Source organism: Epargyreus clarus, unplaced genomic scaffold (genome assembly GCF_041222505.1).
Source record: "Epargyreus clarus isolate Ecla_fem2 unplaced genomic scaffold, WU_Ecla_fem_2.2 ptg000026l, whole genome shotgun sequence".
Taxonomy (NCBI): Eukaryota; Metazoa; Arthropoda; class Insecta; order Lepidoptera; family Hesperiidae; genus Epargyreus; species Epargyreus clarus.
The window spans coordinates 12,670,178-12,690,103 of record NW_027332233.1 but is presented as its reverse complement, the minus strand read 5'-3'; the positions used below and the strand labels follow the sequence as shown (position 1 = coordinate 12,690,103).

General features: G+C 35.0%; 1 protein-coding gene across 1 annotated transcript in view; it reads left to right on the top strand.

Moving 5' to 3' along the window:
• The window catches only part of Tob (Transducer of ERBB2), a 66,561-nt gene extending 46,941 nt beyond the window's left edge, over positions 1-19,620 (top strand). Inside the window, exons 2-4 of the mRNA XM_073087891.1 lie at positions 15,880-16,176; positions 16,708-16,799; positions 17,232-19,620. Of these exons, the coding sequence (XP_072943992.1) occupies positions 15,888-16,176; positions 16,708-16,799; positions 17,232-17,612 (762 nt within the window). The 5' untranslated portion in view covers positions 15,880-15,887 and the 3' untranslated portion in view covers positions 17,613-19,620. The remainder of the gene's footprint in view (positions 1-15,879; positions 16,177-16,707; positions 16,800-17,231) is intronic.
• Positions 19,621-19,926: the final 306 nt, after the last annotated feature.

Sequence of the window (19,926 nt, the reverse complement as noted above, 5' to 3'; positions counted from 1 at the left end):
TTACAGTTTTATCACTTTAATATCGTCAAAAATAAGAAACTACCATGAATTTACCATTGAAACATATTTTTGATAGTTTTCTTTGTTTATATTTTGGACATCTAATTATGGGTCGGACTATACCAGTTTTATTAGGGCGCACGTGCGTCGCGTCTTTTTACCCGACTGCCAAGGAAGGGTTATGTTTTTCGCGCGTATCTTGTATGTTTGTCTTTCTTTATTTGATCCGATCTAAAAAACGGCTGGATGAATTTCAACAGTTAAGGTGTCATTATATTTGTCTCAATGACCCGAGTGTCCTTAGATAGGTGTTAGTAAAAAAAAATCAAAATGGCGGATTTTTGGCGCGAAATAGTAACACATTTAAAAAAAAAAGTTAACCGAACCTATCGAGTAGGGTGTCAAAATAAAGGAAATTAAGAGGAAATTACTCGTATATATAAATATATATGTATATATAAATTATATGTATATTATATTTTATATATAAAATTCTCGTGTTAGTTACCGTACTCCTCCGAAACGGCTTCACCGATTTTCACCAAATATTATATACATATTCAGTAGGTCTGAGAATAGGCCACTATCTATTTTTTACCCCTAAGTGATAAGGGTTGTTCACCCTTAACTTTTTTATTTATATGGCAACACAACGTTTGCCGGGTCAGCTAGTACATATATACTCGTATATACACATCGATGACTGTCTGACTAAATGAGTGAGTTGCTGTGCCAGAGATCAACGCAAAGGGAAACCGCTAAACTTAAGCGTGCTGGAATTTTACATATAGGTTCTTTATATAGCGTAAATGAACACTACGAGGATAAAATAGGATAATATTACATATTTGAACATCTTTTGTTTTTGAAGTAGACACCTACTATGAAACTTTGTATTTGGCTTTCTGGATAAAAATAATGAAATGCCTATTTTACTGCTTTTGGAAATTCTACTTCAGCCTTTTTGGTGCAGTCGGGTTTTTGATTTTTTAAATTAATTACTTGTTTGAAACGTTCCTAGCAAACTTTATACTTGAGTTAGAGGCGTGTTTTTTTTTAGTGTTTGAAAGCTAATACGACGTAGAATTGCATTAAACAATAATAAAAAAATAAAATGCCTAGATTATTTTGAGGAAATTGATGATTACTGAAAATTTTACCTAAAAAAAGTGCTTTTTTGCACTAATCTGACATTTTTTTCCTGGGAAGATGATTATTTTTTGTTTTTTTTTTTCATGGATCAGTACGGCCTATCATTGGCAATCATTGTTATTTTTGTTTGAACCTGATAACCCTCTTAGTTTAAAAGTTATAGCGATTTATTTACTTCAGGTGCACAATTCCCAAAAAAAAAATTCAAAAGGTCGTAAAACCCAAAAAAAAAAATTTTTTATTTTTTTTATATTTTTTTTGTCGACAAAATGCGGTTTAATTTTACCTGTTTCAATATGTGCACTTTATGGAGATTCACCCTGTATATTTTGTTTTATTTTGCTATATTTGGCTTCTATAAAGTATTTTGTAATTCAGCGTATTTTTCAACTTTGTGTACAAAAACCGTTTATCAAAATTGCTGTATGTACACTCATAAAAAGTGAACAATTGTACATCGTAGCAATTTAGTATTGTAATTAGAACTTGTTCGAAAACAGAGGAAAATGAACTCGACAAACTGGTTCAGATAGGGGCAGTGTTCACATCGTTAGTTACACATTAACAGGGTTGTCACACTTTTGGAGGTATATAAGGTATATTTAAAATGCCATTCAAGACTAATTTCGATAAAAGAAGATTAAGGAATTTTGTTTTTCATCTACAAATAAATAAGTAAATTGAAATCCATAACTTAATATTTGGGCTAGTAAACGGAACAGTTAAACATAAATGTCAAATATACGAACAGTTAAATTTGTAAACTCAATTTAACCAACATTGCAGTGAATCACAGTTGGGAAAAAGTGATTATTTTTTTGATTAAAGTAATTTGTTGATAGACATGTACGAAACAATTAATTATTTATATAAAACTGTAATAGTAGTATTACTATTCCAGTTTTTCCCATACCATGTGACATCTGGCACCTGGCAGATAACCCACTTCGCTATCACCAAAACACGTGTGAAAGTGTAACTAGGCGCATTTGCATAGATGATAACAGCAGGCAAACACCCGCATTCGTATGGGTACCCATCTGTACTCACTTACTCACTTAATTTCTGGTATACACATAAAGAAATATAGAGATGTATAAAATTCAAGTTGGTACAAATATTTGTACAACATTGGTCCAAAGATTTGTGCTACATATGTACAAACTTGCATTAATATACAGATATACCTTATTTCTTATATTCATTCAAATTAATAATAATAATGCTCAAAATAGTTGGTTCTTAAGCCGGATAAATAAAATAATAAATTCGAAGAAAGAAAGACAACTTGCAATTTTATCTTTTGGCACCAAAATAAATATCTTATACCTTCATATCTCCACCATTCCGATAGTACACGGTGTAACGAACTTTTAGAATGTCGATGTCCTATAAACTGTGTCTCCTAACCCACATACCGGAAGACATTCGAGGATTATGGCCTTCTAAATTGCACTCAGTAAATCCACCTTGTAAAGATATAAAGGGATCCGAATGAACGAATTTAATCGTTTGGTCCTCCGAGCCGGATGTTTTGTTCAATATACAGATATCTTACACAACATTTATTTTTGGAATATTTAGCTTTATTATACTCATTTTTGGAATATTTCATTTAATGGCTTAGTAATTCGCTTGTTTTTCGGTATCAAGAATTACATTTAAAATTACGTTGAAGACATTTTTATCGTCATAAAAGTAGCAAAAAGTATAATCCTCATCACCTCCTTTAATCTGAATACAGCAGCGAGACTCTAGTGTAATAATACAGAAATAGTTGGTCAGTCATACCGATAAAGTCAAAACATAAAAGTTTAACAATACTTTGATCGTATGAAGGTCTTTTTTGTATTAAAAACTTAATTACTGGTATCCAAAGAACACACATTAATGGTGAAGCTACTATATAACGATTATTAACGAAGTTCATAGAATGACCATGACATATTAGAAGAAATTTTACTTTAGCCTTGACTGGATTACTAAAGTAACTAAAGTTTTTGGGGTAACACAAATATACCACTTTATTGTCCGTATTGGATAAATTACTAAATTAGGTCTTTCCAATCAAGAATTCTAGCGATCTATTCTATTCCATCTATTTTATTAAATTTCCTAAAGAGAAAAACTTTAAAAAATCTTTTACCTAGTTTTCATTTAAGTACTTAGTGGTAGTGTTAATTTCACGCTTATACATCGAATAATTTATGTTGCATGTTGTCAGTCAGTCAAACAATGTTAAAATATTAAGACATTTTATTATAATCTCCTTACGCTGTTTGTCCACCGCCACCGTCACCGAGCCGATACCGATAATTAATGACGGCGCCAAAGTAGCGTACATACACTTACTATAGGCGCTTGTCCACCGCACGTCCGTCACCCGAGCACCGTCATACATTGCCGTCACACGCGTGACGACGGGAACAAAATAAACCGCCGATATCGGTCGCGGTGGACAAACCATCGCCGTCACGACATATTAAAATCGGCCCCAAAATAATCTCGTTCTCGGTATCGTCTCGGTGACGGTGCGGTGGACAAACGACCTAAGGTAAAACAGTAATACATAAGCAACAATGAGCTACCCGAACGACATTGCATGACAGCGACCGTCACGCACGCTGGCTGGAGACGGCCTACGATTTATTGATGGTGACCTTGATCGATCATCGATCCCTAACAACAGGAGACCCTGACACCGACTAAAGACGACCGTCACAGGCTCCCAGGGGTCGTCCACCTACACTGCCATTCTTGTATTATCTCCAAATAACATAATTTAATAGCTAACTGATTTTCCCTATGATTTATACCCTCAACTCATGTAGCCTTGTTTACAGACGGCATTACAATCAAGCGTTCTGAATATTCATGAGCGTACCGCTACTATGTTCAGGAATTCATTAAACGAGCCCTTAGCCCATGAAGTAAAAAGGTAACCGTGATTTATGGAGGGCTTAATAAATAGTTAGTAGAGATTTTTAATGGCCCACTAAATTGGAAGGAAATAAGTAATAGGAAGGTACTTTTTACGTTTACGTTAGAAATTAGTTATATTTAACTACTTCTAAAAATTTTCATTAACTGACTGAATTTAGCTTAATTATTTTTAATATAACTACTGCTATGACAAAATTAAGACCTCGTTTCTAATTTACATTTTAATTAAGATCCAAAAAGAAGTTTTCATATTAGGGTGCGATATACGAGTATAAGAGCGACAGGATCGCAATCGCTAGCGACAGTCGGCGACTGACACCGCCTCTGTGACCTTACCATGAGGTTTTACGTTTTGACAAATATTACTGTTTTGGTATTTCCCCATACAATTTCCAATCAGCACCCCTAGCGGATTCTATCAGAACTATAGTCTCAGTAACGTAACATTAAACGTCTAAATTGACAAAATGGCGCTTTATGTTTTGTCTCTCTTTTTTGCGAACATGTGAGGGAGACAGAAAGACTTGAGCACTTACTTATTGTTACGTTCACTCAGTCTACTGAAGCAAACGGAACAGAATATTGGATTGAATAAACGTAACGTAAAATTGTGGGTTGTTTTGAAAACTCATGGTAAGGGATGGCTGTAGCGTGTATATTAATGCCGTTATACAAGTAATCTTATAATACAATTCTAAAATCCCTTCATATTTTCCACTATAAAAGTAAAGCGTAAAGTTGTTTTATTTTATGTAAATTTGAATAAGAAATTGAGTTGCTCTACTTTCTACGACAGGCAATTTTCCTCGGAAAATACGAGAAACTGTTGCATAAATGAAAATATCATTACCTACTACTTTACATTTAAGCCCCATTGCTGGACATATCAACTAATTTAAGTAAGTGGGTGAAAGAATCACCCCAATAGATAACTTCGACTTTAAATTCAAAACATGCACAGGGGTGCATAGCGTTATAGTTAGAAATTTGGCTTCCCAATAGGGAGACACGAGGTTCGAATACCAGACACCAATAAATTTTCAATAAAGTCCTAGTTTTAAAAAGAAACCTAGATGTACTCGTATTGTTCAGATTTAAATGCTAGGAATGGAACCGGCTACTCTCTACGTAACACCGTTAAAGAGACTGCCACACCGGTCATTATAGATTTAAAACAAAACTCTTTTTAGAAACGACTCTATTAAGAATAAGTACGCATGCTAAAATAGCCGTTATAAAAACGTTTGTGGCTCTCTTAAGCCTCTTATGGGTCCCAAATGAAAACCCGACCTCTTAATACATTGCGAAAGCGATCAATGAGGTAAATATTCCATATTATATCCACAATACTGACGGTTAGGGTTGCCAACCGTATAGAAATATTGTAGTAAAATAATTTTAAAAATAATATGTTTGTTTAATTTATATGTCATTTACTCTTATGTACTCCTGCGTATGCAAGACATACAAACAAATATAACTTATTTGCGAAAAAAGGGAATTCTTTAGCCTTTATCGTAGGTAGCGTAATTTTTTTTAATTCCAGCAGCATAAATTTCCAGAATTTCTTTTTTGGAAAACCGGGTGTGCACAAAATTCCAGATGTATTACATTTATTTAAGCAAATAATTTTCAATTGGTTTAACACTAAATGATAATTCCTAATAAAGTTTTCAAAAGTGGTAAATTATACTTCCATAACATATCACTTGCTTTAATGGACCAAGGAAATTTGGTTAAGCAACCTGCATTCCTAAGGTTTTTAATATCAAACGTGTGAACTCTAATACCTTCACATACGTTTACGTGCCTATTCGCCCTTCTGAAACGCTCATTCATTCAAACATTCATACAAAGATCCCTGCCCAGCAGTGGGACAAATTATAAAATAAGATCTTCTATGTTGGGAACCCTACGCCATATGCCCTTGCCGTTATAACGCTAAATATATATAAAAGCTTTTACGAGACATGAAAATGGGCTAAAATTACTGTAATCTTTTTTCGACAGACCATTGAATGAATGATGATGGATTACTGAACTTTTATTGAGAACAAGGTCCAATCTGTGATATCTTTGTGCTATAGATTTACTAACTAATAAATTTAAAGGTAAGAGGTTTCTCGTTTTTCTACTAGGAAGGATCCTGCGTTCCATAAATACATCAGCAATGTAGCGCTATTGTGTTCAAGTTTGATAAGTGTTTTAAAGCAGATCTCTTTTATACATTTGAAGTAGAATAGGAGCTTGCAGTCCACCTAATGGAAAGTGGCTACTGCCGCTTAGGGACATCTTTTACCTACCTCAGATAATATTAGAGTCCTTGAAGTCGGCCACAGATGTGTCTCTACCCTAGGAGTAAGTCAGAACGCCTCTGACAATGTATGTATGTCTCCCTTCCACCAGTTATTCCAACTGAGCCTCTGTAGATAACCGTATCCATAATAAGTTAAGTGGTATAAATATATTCATGTTATTTAATGTAACCATTAATTTCTCTATTACTCTGATATAGAGGACTATTTTAGGTTATACAATCCAAGTTACATGTCAGAAACTAATACTGTGAACGATGGCAGACTAAACTGCTATCTCACCGAAGGTGGTAAAGATTATTAAGCTATAACAATACATCAGGCCATTAGGTGCTGAAGGTACCGTAACGTAGACGAATGGAAGCTATTCGTTTTGATGCGGTATATGGCATAGGATGAAGCGGGTAGCGGATTGAGGAAATTAATACCAATTAATTGCCTTAATAGGAATAGGTTATGTTTACAAGAATATCATTAAGAGTATGCAAGACGTAAAAAACTTGTTTTTGAGGTATGAAATTTTAATGGAACATCTTTCAATGTATGTAGAAAATCGATGGCTTGATTATAGCTTTTCTACATATCAATTACATTTTTTTAAATCCAAATGTAACGTAAATAATTCGCTTCTTATTTTTAAGCATTCCGAGCTGATTGGTATTTATTAAATTTCTAAGGGTATTAGTTTTATAGGTCAGTAATCGTATTATTCAAAGTAAATTTTCAAATAAATGTTTTTTTTATTCCACTTTGATAGGAATTACCTATATGTTCCGCTGTCGCTTTTAACTTATTTGCAATGCATCCAACCACTGTACTTTTCTATTAAAGTGCTGACTTTATTCTATTCCAGAGTTTCTCTGACGTAAGCCGGCGCTATTTATACTTATTTTCTCTTTTCACTAAGTCCAAAATAAATATCTTAAATTATCTTTGTAATATAAAAATATACTTATTGTTTATTTAGGTAGGTAACACACATCGCCCGTAACGATATATTTCATTTGCCTTTAAAAATACAAAGATTATTTGCGTTACACCTACGTAGTATAGAGATATGAAAACGAATAGAATAGAATAGAATACTCTTTATTGCACACTTACAGTAGAATTTAACAGTATTAATTAAGGTAAAAACAGTATGCAATAGGCGGCCTTATCGCTAAGCAGCGATCAGCGAACGAATCTACATAAATGTCTTCAACCGAAAGACAACTACCTAGAATCATTTGGAACTCTGGTGTTGAACCCGTAACGTAAGTATTAAAACAATCCTAGACATCAGATTTGCTATCTACCCTTCTCAGAAAGTTAAATTCGGACCCTCGGTACAAATCGCAAAACAATTTCCTGCATGAACAGGCCAAGGCTACCAAAGTGCGCTAATATCAGAAAACCTACTTAGTTTAACAAATCGCTTTTGCAAGGTTATCCAAAGCTCAAATCACCGCGATAAATGGATTATTACGTTACGTTTGCTCTGCCAAAGGATTACGAGTAATTAATTAACATCTAGATCTACGATTACGTTTATTGTATAGTGAGTGGCTTAATTGTGGCCAACATAATCTCAGTGGTTTCGGCTGGATACTAAATTTTTAGAGACGTTTTTAATTCATATGTATTTTAAAATCTACTTTAGCTTTAAGATTCAAAATTGCGAATAAAGTTGCTCGCGAACGGCTTTTACATAATTTTCTCAAAGATGTATCAATTTTACCAACATGGGTACGATTTAACTCTTCATTTAGAGTGGCAGCCTAGTTTTCACTTGTAAAAGAATAAGGAGTTGAACCTTGAACGTGGCAAAAGCGAAGTATAACAGAAAAAATATGCTAAAAACATTGTCTATGACATAACAAACAAGCTTGTTACCCAAAAGTTAGCCATGATGAATCGAGTCTGGTCCACGAAAACAGGAATTCGAAAACAACCTTGTTTTCCTGCCATAAGATTATTCAAAGCATGAAAACCAGACGCCACGAAAACAATCTTCAAGAAAATATATTTAATTATAGACAGAAGTCAAATTCGCCCCAACTATTTAAGTCAGTGGCGCGTTGGCACGGAACTATGCGCTCTATTTCTGCTGTCGCAAGTGGTTTTATTAAATGAGCTAGGTCGGGGGTTGTCGGGCAGTGGGGCGTCGGATCGATACTGGGTTACTGGTATAAATAGGACAGGCCATAACCCAACGCTCGGTTTCGTTCTCGCGAATCGATTCAGAGATGAGACGGATGCTGTAACAGCAGCAGACGAGAATGGGCTGACTTTGAGCGTAAGGTTACGTTACTACGTCGCGTATAAGCATAAAAGCGGGCACAGTCACTCATTATAAAATTGTTTCAAAATACACGCGATTGAATAAAAAAGTTATTTCATACACATATTTTTTACTGCATATCCGTTGTTTGATGTTATAATTCCTTTTAGTTTGATTAAGTATACAACAAAACTTAATGATATTGTCATGGATAAAAAGTTAGCCTCCAATTTTCACTACTTCAATAAGTAATAACATTTTAAATGCTAATTAAGTAATTTTAAACTCGGCCTCTCAATCGAGGTTTCCGAGGTTCGAATACTGAGATAGGTACCCATCTGATATTTCAAAGTCGTAGGTGTGTTAGAAATTCATTATTACTTGCTTTAACGGTGAAGGGAAACATCATGAAAAACTATATATTATATGTCAGAGATTTATTTAAAAAAATAGTTCTCAGAGCTTTCCGTGACGGTAATGGCTGCATGACTGTAACTTTAACTTAAATCGACGACAGCTCGAAAAGTAAAACATCAAACCCATAATAATGTTTATAATAACGGAACTAAGACCCCATTTACATAATAATGGGTTTTCGAAATAAACATGGTATAATAGTCAAGGCTCTGAGTATTTTACAGGTGAGTGTTACGATCATTATATCATGAACATCCCTCGTCAGACGGAAGGTTGTGATTAGAAATGGCATATAAGGGCTTGGTACAAGTTACAAACTTTATATATGTAAAGCTTTTAAATAAATTTTAATTTTCATATCAGCTTCAACATTTAATAATATTATGTATTGATTTGAAATATATTTAACTTGTATAAGATGTTGGCAATTTCGGAGTTATAATGTGAAAACTATTTTCAGACCTAATTTAACATTAAAAATTATATGGTTCATACAAATATTACGACAAAAATTCATGCTACAAAATCCTGAATTTTAAAGAGACAATAAAGGGTGAATAAATATTGTCCATCCTGATCGAATAGCTAATAGCATAGAATAGAATACAAACTTGTAAATTATGCCAATACGTTCAAATACTAAACTTATTTACTATTCTAAATATAAACAGAGACAAACAGCCATTAATATTCTACCTCGTACACGTCAAAACTTTAACCGCTTATAAATTACACCACACCCCAGACCTCGCAGTGCCTAAACATGTGAGCTGAAGTATGAAGGCCGAGGCAATTAATTTGCCGTGATTAATCACGATCTTCAGGATACACTCACTTTTATGTAATGAGTCTTTATACGTTATAAACGTTTAATTATATTAATAAAGTGATAGTACAATATATTCATATCTTATTTTACCTTTTACGAGGAGAAATTGTTTTTGCGTTGTTTAATTATTTGCTTGGGTTACGTTTTAATAATGTTGACGGTAATATATCTTTATCTTTTCATGGTAATAAGTTATGCTGTGTTTTTCTGTGTAAATTAATTGTATGTTCAATTATCAGTGATAATCAGATAAGGTTGGAGAGATGATTATTATTTATTTATAAATTCTAAAATTCATCGTATATTTTTGAGTTTAAAATAATTTTACGATTCCTTTTAATATTACTAATTTTCGGCCAAAAGTTTTATTAAATAGGTTAAGTAGAACAAGAACAATTTTGATACTATACAAATAAGCATGAGCTTAAAACGCCTGTTATTGTAACTTACAAACAAACCATTCAATTCTGTTTACTCCAGATACACTTCCTGAATTCTGTTTTCAAATTAAAAGTATTCCCGGCTTCTCAAACAGAACTCGGTACAAGTAAATAGCCAGTAGGTAGCTACGAGGATCTCGTAACGCTTCGGAACGCTATCGAGGAAACTTATCAAGAACTTGTACAACTCTTCAAAGGGTTGCTGTTAGGGCTACCGGAGAGATTTTTTTACAATTATTTTATGTTAAGTACTTAGACATGGTCTTATGGTTAGTACGTTTTTTAACTCAAGTGAATAATGTTTTATAATTGTACACAATATATTTTTTTGCTTTTCTGTGTACTGTCATTACATATTATTTATAAATGCAAAAGACCTTAGGTATTTGAACTTATTATACGCAAACAAAATTTTAATAGATGTATCAAACTATTTTTCATTTAATGTACATACTACATACACATCTTTTGTCACGCTTTTGATGATCAATACGATTGTGTGAGATACTTCATTTAAAATTAGTATTTATTTATATGTTTTAATACTTCATAAAAAAGTTGCATAATAGCGTAATAATTTATTTTCAGTATATCTATATGTGTATGCAAATCCAGTTCAATAGATGATAATTTTTACTAATTTACCATTTTGATCTTATATAAGTAAGCTTAACTTCTTGTTCAAATATTTTAATACTCTTAATTTTTCTCACAACAAGCAACCCTAGAACCAGTCTTTATTACTCAGAAACCCTCCCGTAAAGTCTTATCTAAATCTTTTTCGACAGATAGTGTAATCCAAAGAAAAAGGTTGTTCTACTTTGACGACAGTTTCCCTTTGTATAGCCGTCAGCCGTAAAATAAATATGGAGCCTTCACCGATCGGGATGTCGGGATATCGGTCATTTGATCGTGAGCGGATTGGCTTGATTCGATTTATTTACTTATTGAAAGTTAAGATTTAATTTGGAAATACGGTCCATAGATCGCTAATTCTTGTAAGACTCACTTTTTCGGACGCACCTAAAATATTATGCGAGTACATCATTACATATTATAATTAGACGTCATTAAGAAAGGCGACTTTTTAAAAGTAGTTCATGAAATAAGGTGAAATGATTCTTCGTAGTTCGAGTCCCAGTAACACTAACACCATACCTACTTTGGCCTAATAACTGCAGTTGTCAATCGCTGATTTCTGGTTTAAAGGTTCAGGTAATAATCATGAGACAGCCCAATTTAGTCCCCAGGGCTAACAAAGCATTTGTATTAAAAAGCATCAGGACTTAAAGTCCATTTTAAGCTGATTACGAATGCCTATGGACCGAAGTAACCATGTACTATCAGATACTTTAGTATACTTTAATGTATTAAAACGTATTCTCAACTACTAATTTTTTGTACATTTCACGTAGCAACGTATATAATTATGTACTCCATACGTAGTACATAGGTACTCCATCGCTTTTCTCTCTCCAACTTTCCTCCAGTTGATCATTCACCCGTCTCATATAAACTAAGGTCACGTTCCTGGAAAATAACTTTCCACTGAAAAGAAAACAGTCAACCGTTACCGAGTTCTAAAAATAAACAGTTATTTCTACTTCGAGTTACAGTACCTACTTATTATAAGTGTACTCGAATACGTATAACATCGCTGCAATACTTATTAATTGAATCTAGATAATTTTACCTGGAAGAAGAGCGACTGTGATTTTATTGATGAACGCTGTAGCTTATTGCGTAAGGCGATTAAATTTACTTAGATCATTGTATTACCTATACAACAAAAATAAATACAACCGAATTCTATTTCACTTCAAAGTGAAAAATAATTTAAATAAATGTTGGTTTAGTACATACGAGTATTTCTGAAGTCGGCGCTCAATATATTTCATTGGATAACGGCGTAAACAGCTTGTCCAATATGAGCGACGTTCGTATGTCCAATATAAATTAACGAAAATGTTGTTTTCAAAATCACATGATTATTTAAACGAAACGATACGGCAGAAGACGACGATACGGAAGAAGAAATATTTGATGAATAAAATAAGGCTTACAATACAATAGGCTTTTCCTTCGCCTTCTACATAAATAACAAAATACGTAGATGCTGAATAGAAAATGAGCATTCGTTTGCACACGAATGGAGGGCTAATTTAAATAAATCGTTTGACCATGGCCCACGATAACATATTACTGACCTTAATCAAAAACATCGTTGTGCCGGTAACATATACAAACGGTACAATGCATCGTATGTAGCTGTGAATTTTGTTTTGAAATTAAAGTAACAAAAAACATGGGGTCCATATGATAGTAAATGAAGGCTTGAAATATGAACACCTATAATAAATCTGAAATAGGATCGGAATAATGTCTGAGGTCGACTTGTGATGCATTGGTACCCCGGAGGAATATTTAGAATATCTTAATTGATCGTCTGTCACTTACCACCAAAAACTTAGATTTTTTTCGATACGCTACTTACTATACCCTTCAAACCCGAACGCAGCACTTGACACGTTTTACAAAAGCACAAGACAAACATAGGCGAAATATCCAATTCTATTGATGAGACAGTGGTGTCAATGAAATTGAACCAAAAAGTAAGTAGTATATCTTTAAAACATATCGTTTTGTCGACAAAAATATTTTAAAAAGTAAGTAATGTAATACTTAAAGGACTTAATTAAACTTAACTGTGATTATGTAGATATACTAAAATTTACAAGAATAGAGCCGTCTAAGTAAATAAAAAGCATTCATGGCATCTATAGGGCAATATGAGCATTTCAAAGGCAACTTTAACTGACATGAAGTCAGCAACTTTTATTGACTAAACGCCATAATTTGATGGTGGATATCTATAACATCATAAATTAAAAGGAAAATGAATTATAAAAAGTTCTTCATCGACTGTTATTCATACCTTCAGTTTAACAAAAGATGCACGGCAAACAGTATGAATAGACTAATAATAATAAAAAAATACGTCTGTCAGTGGCGACGGCACGTGACCGGATCACGCAATATAGCACGAGTGTCCCGGCGATGTAGAGCTACGAAAGTGTAGAGTTCGCTTTAAACCATTTCAAAGTGTTATGAAATTAAAGTGGAAAATAAGAAAAATAAGTACATATATAATAGTATACATACATTCCATAAATAGATAAAATACTTGTTTAAAAATGTGTTATTTCGATAGATTTTTTAAAAACTATTAATTGACCATAAAACAAGGGAGAATAAGTTGGTACTTATAGAAATATATATCTACGTTGGTACGTAGATATATATTTGTCTATATACAATATCAACGAGAGTCTTATTTTTTTAAGTACCATTTTTCACGAATTTAAGGTCTGATAAACTTTTTTACTTACTTCTACTTAATTCTCCTTCTTCTTAGTTGTACGGAGGCCCGTACCTGGCAAAATATCTTTAGTTTTCTTTTTGAATCGATATTTACACGACAACATCCGTGGGATGTCCAAATATCCGTCGCTCTATATTGAACCTCACCCACTCACTGAAAGCAGAGGAAGGTCGGAGTTAATTATGTGCGGGAAACAATATTAGCTACCATTCGTTTGTACGTGCCGACAGACGTAGCGGGAGCATCGACCTCATATCACAACACCCGCTACTAGCTAGCGTTTAATACTACCATACTACCAATAGTAAGATCTATATCAGTAGTATTTCTAGGAACCAACGCTTCACGTAATTACAGGCCTACGTATTGAATCAAGTGGAATGACGGATTTCCATTGTATTCTATGATTGAATCGTCGTCTAATTGTCTGCGTTGGAGAAGCGTGGTTGTGTACGATTCAGGCCTCCCTAAGACGAGAGATCCATGGCTAATAGTGTGACTAAATGGATTTCAGAAAACTGAATTAAAAATGAAGCTGTAAAATAAGTTTTAACCTGCCAAATTAATAATATCTCCAAATACTTGCTTTCGGAATTAAAAAGTGTGATCGGAACTGTTAATCTTAACGTAATTCCACATCAATATTACTTACTTATTAAAAGTTGTTTTTTCCGAAGACGACGTTTGGACCGCTCATAAATTAATACTGAGGTCAATCATAAGTTACTTTAGAAAAATATTTACTTAACATCGCACACAGAAGTAAAAACAATGAAGAAAAGAGCAAAATGTTGCAAAAAAATTGGGCGGTCGAAGGTCTAATATATCGAAGACTTTTGTTCTTAAAGGACTATTTTTCCAGTAGGTATACAGTGTATTCAATATAATAAAATATAGCACAATACGTAAAGTTGCGGGTACAATCGTAAAAAATAACTCTGTAGGTACTTCGCTTACTAGCGAAACAATATTCCTTAGCGAGAAAATTGTTCCACAGATAATTTTATAGAGCTGAAGCTAAAAATAAACAAACCCGGCTTGGCTGCGTTCTCCGCGAACAATTCTTGGTTATTTTCACACTTCCCAGAACATAAAAGCCATTGTTTGCTCTTAAACCTACGGGAGTAGGTACTCGTGATTTATGAACCATTACTACCACTCTTTGTTTGGTATCTTCTTTCGTATTTTGTTGTTTTTATAACACTACCGATTAGGCAGTTGGTCTGTAATTTGTAATTATTGGTTATTTGTTTTTTTTTTCTTTTAAGAATGACTAAGGTTTCATGCGCTATTGCTGTGTTAGTCCTAAAAATACATCTAAAGGAATAATTTACATTTGCAATTAGATTCCGGAAATTGAAGTTTCATATGCCAATAATAAATAAGGACACATAATTTTTTTTTAAATCAAAGGAACTGTTAATTTATTGTTTCCTATCTAAAAAATATTATTTTTCAACTTAAATTATCTTTATGATCGTAGTTTCGAAACCCTGAGAATACCAGCTTAAAATCAAAGCTTTAGGATCCTAGGATACAAAAGCTTCGTTTCTCAGAGTTTTAGAAGTAATTCCTAGGAATTACTTCCTATACGAACAAACAAAAATGACCTAGTTCCGATAGCTTTTATTATTCAACAAGACAATCGATCCAAGAAAGACCTTATTTGAATATTAGATTTTCAAACGACCTGCCACCGCTTTTTCTCAGAACCCAATCGATTCACTGCATCAATTCGTTACAATTACGACTGCAACTAAATCGATTAGTGGACATCTTTGTCGCAGTAACGCGATTGTTTACGGAAGTAATTTTTATAACTGCCTGACGCAGTACACTGTGAATGTCATTGTAAACAATCATTCAATGCCATATTCAGTATGCGTGACTACTTATTTCTAAAAGGTACAAACTTTAATCCAAATCTATTGTCTAGAATCGTTTAAGAAATCTTGCGTAAACGAACGTTATCAACAAAACTTATCATCAGATAAATCTGAAACAAGGAATAGCCAAGTAGCAAACGAATTCATCTCTTGATACAACATAGCTGAGTATTTCCGAACCTGAGTCCGATAAGATAAAAGATACGAGAGTAGCCGGGTATCGTCTTAAATGTATTTTTCTCTTGTCCACAGTATTAACCATGCATATTGAAGTGCAAGTCGCTCTCAACTTCGTCATATCGTACCTGTATAATAAGCTTCCGCGGCGGCGGGTGAACATCTTCGGGGAAGAGCTGGAGAAGGCGCTCAAAGACAAATTCAGGGGCCACTGGTATCCCGACCGGCCGTGCCGGGGATCTGCCTTCCGCTGCCTGAAGACCGGGGGACCACTCGACCCAGTTCTGGAAAGAGCTGCGCGGGAATCCGGCGTGCCAGTCCGAGATGTTCTCGAACACCTCCCGAGGGATCTCGCCGTTTGGGTTGATCCAGGTAATTAACAAAATAAATGTAGAACTTATTGTGAAAAGCCAATGATAAGAAATCCTTTCGACGACCTGACTGATGATCTAAAAATAAGTTGTTTCAAATAATAAAAAAATACATTTTAGTGGTGGCCAGTTTAAGATTACGTAACTTCATCCATCCGTTCTATAGAACAACGACAAGGTTTATCATGATCAAACTGTAATCAAGACGAAAGTCATCAAGACCATCAATTATTCAACTCTACATTCCAAGTAATATTGCGTTTTTTTATTCATGTAGGCATAGATATAAGTATTAATACAATGTTTCTGTCATGAAAGTAGTCATGGCTTTAGAAATCAGAGGCCTTTGAAGTTTTTCAAGTTTCTTAACTTACTTTACTGTTAAGGAAAATCGTAATGAGAATACCTACATCACCTACATGAACCAATGTTCATGTAATCAGTTAAATAGATTTTGGCCTACAACTTTTCAATTCTAAGAATATTTATTGTGCTGTTAGATAATAACGATTTGTTATTTCTATCTTTTCAGGCGAAGTATCCTACCGCATCGGAGAAAAGGGAGCAGTAAAGGTACTCTTCAGCAGTGACGAGCGAGCTGCTGATGAAAGGACTGACAGAGAAGTAAGCTAAAAATCAATAAACTTATGAAATGAAAAACACTACTTTTGACAACATTGCTGTAAAAATAATATTGCAAGTTCGCCTTCTTACAGTCAGTACGCGACTTTTTCTCTTCAAATCAATCGATTAACTAATGTAAACGTAGTAGAGAGACTACGAGTTACAAAGTGCACACAGCATAATTGACCCAATAGAACCGCTTACGTAATAAAATTACGATAATGATGATGATGAATGATAAAAAAGTTTCGCTTCGATTGATTTACAGGCAATGCCTTGTGTGATGTAGGTCAATGACAGATGCTGATTTTGGCACCCAATAATTTTATTATACTAACCGCTCTAAATTTAGCAACATAATTATCGTCTTTTATACGCTACGATATGACATGTTACTAAGTGAAAAATATTCAAATAAATGTCTTGTTGCAGGTCACACGCGCGTTCAATCCCGAAGCGCAGTGCTTCCGGCCGGTAGAGCCCGCCACGGCGCCCTCGCCGCCCACGCCCGCCGCGTTCTCGCCGGCGCCGCCGTTCCGAGCGCAACCGTTAACCTTCACCACAGCCACCTTCGCGCAGACCAAGTTCGGCAGCACCAAGCTGAAGACGAGCAGCAAACGCGCCAACCGCATGTCACCCACCGAGTTCAGCAACTACATCAAGCAGCGCGCCGTCCAGCAGCAGCTAGCGGCGCGCGCGCTGTCGCCGGCCGCGGACCCCGCCGCGTACTTCGTGGCGCGCCGCGACGCCGCGCCCGGCACGCCCGCCTACCCGCCCACGGCTGCGCACGCGCACCTGCTGCTCGCCAACTGAGCCGCGCCCGCGCGCTAGCCGCCCCGCGCGACCCGCTCATAGAGTCTTTACTTTTATACGAGAGAGACGCGCGCCGCGATTTATTTTTTTATTTTCCGCGGGGGCGTCCCGCGCCGCCCGCCGCTTGTGATATCCGTACGATTTTTCAAACTTTTTGTATTCTCGTTCGTTACGTCGGTGTGTAAATTTATCGATAGGAGCAATAATCGGCCGCGCGACTCGCCGGCGATTTATTTTCGTAATATTTAAAGCCGAGTCGGGTTTTTGATGTCTTCGTTCGATATCGATATAATATTCGTAGGGTGTAAGGGAGCGAAGGGCCGACTGGCCTCGTGCGCTTACGACGACGTACCTTCTTGAGCGAGTCTGTATACATACGTCCTCCATTCTAAGAAATACTAATATTTAAATATGTATACATAATATATATTCGTACGCGAATCGTCTAATTTTTCATATGGATACGAAGGCCAATAGAGAAATTACGTATTTTTAATATTGAAATTGATAATTCATACTCTCTAAGTGTATAGCGTACTGTATCTATTGTACTCATAACCTATCTATATATATGTAAACTTTTGCATATCGGACGCGGTCGGACGGTGCGGGGGCCGGCCGAAGGCGTCGGAGATCTCACCTAGCGTAATCATCATTCTTAAAATTGTACCCTAATTATAATATACATAATAATAATAGGTTTAGCTACGTTTCAATCTAACAGTATTTTTTTAAGAAGATATTAGTCCTCGTGTACATTGCCGGTCGACCGTGCCGCGGCGGCCGGCCTTAGTCTGTATGGTATACTTATTATAATATTGTTATAAAAGACATGAATATGGATAAATGATAGAAAAAAATATTTCTCGATTCATAAAATACGAGGTGCATGCAAATTCATGGAAATACTACGTGTTATTTATCTTTTTTATATTTCACTCGGCAATTGAGCTCAGTGTTTCAGACGAGGTCGGTCGTAGAGATAGGTAGCTTGGCTGTAGCGATATGCGGGTAGCAACTTGTCGTTGACACGTGACGGTCACGGACGGGACGGGACGCGCACGGCACGGCCGCACTCGACGCGTGCGACGCATACGTCTATAAGACGTTACTTACGGAACACTACGCCGAGAACACCGAGGCTAATGGTATAACTTAGCTACGACGTTAAATTGTATCATCGCGACTTTTAAGTCGTAAGTCGCCTCGGCGATGCGATTGTCGCCTAAAATCAGTGCTGGATTTACGCATTAAATTAATTACTAGCGGATTGCCAAAAGTTAAAGACGACAAAAATCAAAATTCATACTCTTTCCTTTATTGTATAAAAATATTACCTACCTCTGTTAACGTAATTTATATTAAATATTTTAGTAAAATATATAAAACAGGTTTCGTAGTAGTATCTAGATGTGTTTAGTAAATGTAGGAAAATTGGAAATAGAAACCTGATAAAAAGGCCCTATCGAAACAAGCCTACGGGGAAATCGAACGTAAATCCGTCACTGTATGAAACCGCTACCGTGCCGTGGCCACCCACCCGTCGCACAACAGAGGCAAGTTGTGTACGAAGATGTGCAACTATTTTTTTACTATTTTTATATTTTGATTTAGATTAAGTCTAGTTGTATGATTTCGGTACCTACCCTTAATATGTAGGTACTTTATTATGTACCCTATTCTTATTAAAATTACGTAATGTACCTAATATTAATACGGTCACGGTTGAAACACTGGCCACGACGCTAGTATTTTGTAGATAAAATCTATAATGTAAGTTTAATAATAATACAACTTAGCGTAATGAGATTTTTTATTAATAAAGATACTTTTTATTTTTCTTTCTTTTGTAAGATATATTCGATGGAAGTGTTAAAGATAATATAATACATATTTGCATAATATAGTAAAAGCGGCTCTCCATGTCCGCGATATAATTAGTCAATAATAATTTTTCATATTGTTGTACGACTTTTTAAGTTTATATTAAAATGTTTTGTGCAATCTACTACTGTGTTTCAATTCACGAATACATCCCAAAACTAGAGAATCACTATAAAAGCTAAAACTCGACTGCTAAAAATAGTCGTCACTCACTCCCACAATTTAGTAGAGTCCAACACCTCATTTCTTAAAACCTATCAAGCCGTTTAGGGTGAAGGTGTATCAAATAATTAGACACAGAAACATACAAAATACACGTGCTCGACAAACATTACACTCGCAGTCGTGTAAAAAATAATTTGCAAAAGGTAACTCTATATACTTAAAGTAACTACCAACTTTTTGCTCTCGTTTCACTCAGTCGTACACT